Source organism: Poecilia reticulata, unplaced genomic scaffold, assembly GCF_000633615.1.
Source record: "Poecilia reticulata strain Guanapo unplaced genomic scaffold, Guppy_female_1.0+MT scaffold_777, whole genome shotgun sequence".
In the NCBI taxonomy this organism is placed as follows: domain Eukaryota; kingdom Metazoa; phylum Chordata; class Actinopteri; order Cyprinodontiformes; family Poeciliidae; genus Poecilia; species Poecilia reticulata.
The window spans coordinates 9,499-12,335 of NW_007615522.1; the positions used below are offsets into that span (position 1 = coordinate 9,499).

The 2,837-nt window shown below is 46.3% G+C and overlaps 1 protein-coding gene across 1 annotated transcript; it reads left to right on the plus strand.

The window, feature by feature from the left end:
• The first annotated feature begins 871 nt into the window (after positions 1–871).
• Positions 872–2,770, plus strand: LOC103461213 (solute carrier family 22 member 15-like). The gene is made up of 2 exons (XM_008403534.2): positions 872–1,849; positions 2,607–2,770. The coding sequence occupies exons 1-2, from the start codon at positions 1,695–1,697 to the stop codon at positions 2,749–2,751; spliced, it is 300 nt and encodes a 99-aa protein (XP_008401756.1). The 5' UTR covers positions 872–1,694; the 3' UTR covers positions 2,752–2,770.
• The last annotated feature ends 67 nt before the right edge of the window (positions 2,771–2,837 follow it).

Consider the following 2,837-nt stretch of genomic DNA (forward strand, 5'->3'; position numbering starts at 1 on the left):
TGAGTTATGTGGTTTTGGTCTGGGACTGAAACTCATGCAGTAATCTGAGGGAGTGATGTCACTTCCTGTTTGAGATAAATTCAGCTCTAATGTGACAATCTGTCCTGTGGAGAAGCGGCTGCATCAGCGTTCAGATTCATCACCGCCCTCCTCCTACAGCAGGAATGTGTGTGTGTGTGTGTGTGTGTGTGTCTCCTGACTCGTTGCCATGGTTTCCCTGGAAACCAGTAGGTGTTTCTGCTGAACTCTGAGGCGTTGAGGGATCAGAATGAGGAATTTGTTTCCTCTCGTGTTTCTGACCCGGGTCGTCTGTTTGCGTCCTGCAAGGCATTATGGGAAGGTTTGCTTCCAGCCAGACGTTCTTTACGCCTTCTGAGGGTCCGTCAGTGGCTTCCAGCTCAAGATTTAACAGTTTTAACAATAAAGTTAGAAATCAGGAAGCTGGAGCAGTTAGTTCAACTTCTGATCCAACAAACTAAAACTCCCACAGCGAGTCAGTTTGCTTCTTTTCTGTCTTATTGAGCCAAACGTGGCTGCAGCAGAGGCTCCAGCAGAGGCTCCAGCAGAGGCTGCAGCGGAGGCTCCAGCAGAGGCTGCAGCCTCCGCTGCAGCAGTGGCTCAGGCTGCGGCTGCAGCGGAGGCTGCAGCGGAGGCTGCAGCGGAGGTTCCAGCAGAGGCTGTAGCCTCCGCTGCAGCAGTGGCTCAGGCTGCGGCTGCGGCTGCAGCGGAGGCTGCAGCAGAGGTTCCAGCAGAGGCTCCAGCAGAGGCTGCAGCGGAGGCTGCAGCAGAGGCTGCAGCAGAGGTTCCAGCAGAGGCTGCAGCAGAGGCTGCAGCAGAGGTTCCAGCAGAGGCTGCAGCAGAGGTTCCAGCAGAGGCTCCAGCAGAGGCTGCAGCAGAGGCTGCAGCAGAGGTTCCAGCAGAGGCTGCAGCTTCTGCTGCAGCAGAGGCGCGGCGATGCAGCAAACCTCCCTGATCATCAGTCAGTCTCTGCTCAGCAGGTCCATCAGCTGATTGGCTGAGAAATGCTGATTCACTCAGTTCCTATTGATTTATGCTGATCATCCTGCAAGACAAAAATAAATGAGGTTTTATTAAAACATTCAGAGGGAGAAACATGAGTTTCCATTTATTTTCTAAATTTAGTTTTATTTCCAGTGAAACTTTCTTACATATCCATCAATTTGTTACTTTTGTTATTTATTTATTTGATTATAAATAAATAATGCATGTATTTGTGTTAAACCAATTCATGCTCTGACGTATTTGTTTAATTTTATTTTCCTTATTTAATTTTCTTTAGTTTTATTTACTTATTAAATTTTCTTGCTCTTTTTCTTATTATATTAAAATAAAATGTATCCTCTCTTTTCTCTTAATACTTCATTTTCTTGCATATTTTTTTTGATCTCTAATTTTCTTTAATTATTAAGTTATTCTTTATTTTCTTGTGCAGTAAATCTGTTATTTTGTAACCAGAACATTTTAAAACCGGAGGATTCGGGTCCTGAAAACCGATCAGTGATTAAAATGTTTTTGTTGAAGACGGGATGTTTGTCTCTGGAGGATTTGGGTTCTGCGGTTCCAACCACAGTAAAATTAGGAATCAGTTTCAGAACCATTTCCTCTTCAGAACCGACCCGATGGCTGCAGGTTTCTCGTCTTTATGCTGTTTGTAACCTCAGGTTCTGCGCTACATGGCGCTGAGGAACGGCAGCAACGCCACCAGCCTGGTTCTGCAGCGGGTCGGCGCCGCCAGGCCCGGCGGCCCGGTGAGGAGGCGGGGCGGCGTCCTGCAGCTGGCGGTCCATCCGGTGCTGCGCCTCAGGACGATGGTGCTCATGTACGTGTGGTGAGTATCGGACCCGGCCGCCGGTTCTGTTCCGCCATTTTAACCCTCAGTCCAGATAAATGAGGTTCTGATGTGGAACTGAGACGAGTTTCAGTTTTTGATTCAGGAAATCAGACAGTTTTAGTTTTATTTATAAAATTATCTCTTATTATTATGATTTTTTCTTTTATTATTGTTTTTCATAGTTTTGATTTTTTTGTCTTATGATTTATTTCTCGTATTATTGAGACTTAATAAAATGACTTCAGTCTTTTTCTCATTAAGACTTTTATTGTGGCGACTTGGTCGTATTTTATTCTGGTAATATGATTTAATCCTAATTACTTTTAGCTTTATTTTATACGACTTTATTCTCGTTTATTGAGACTCATTTTCTTGCAGTAATGTGACTTTAGTCTCTAAGATACTTAGCCTGGCATTAATGCTTTATAAATGTGATTTTATATTGATAAATTGATGTGTTTCCAGTTTTTTCTCGTCTTGCTGCTGTTTTCTAACAGACGTTGGACTGAAGCATCTTGTTCATCTCAGATGACATCATCTGCTGGGTGACATGATGTCATCAGGGTGTGGATCGAAATGCTAAATGTCCTTTGAGACAGTAGAGTTCGTGTTTTCGGCCTCCACGGTTTTTATTCCAGGACGGGAAAGTTTTTCTTTTCTTCCAGCTCCGATGTTCAATGTTCCTGATCTGATGGTATAAGATGGAGCTGAGGCCTGGTCAGCAGGTAACACTCTACCTGTGTGTGTGCTGCAGGTACTGCTGCAGCCTGGTGTATTACGGCCTCACCCTGGGAGCCAGCGCCACGTCGGGGAGTCGCTTCGTTAACGTGGCCATGTACGGCCTGGTGGAGCTGCCGGCCTACCCGCTCTGCATCTATTTCATCAATAAGAGCTGGTGAGAGCCGACACGCCTGCGGGGCTCCGGCTGCAGTCGGACCGGCGCCCCAGTCGGACCGGCGCCCTGTGGGGCTCCGGCTGCAGTCGG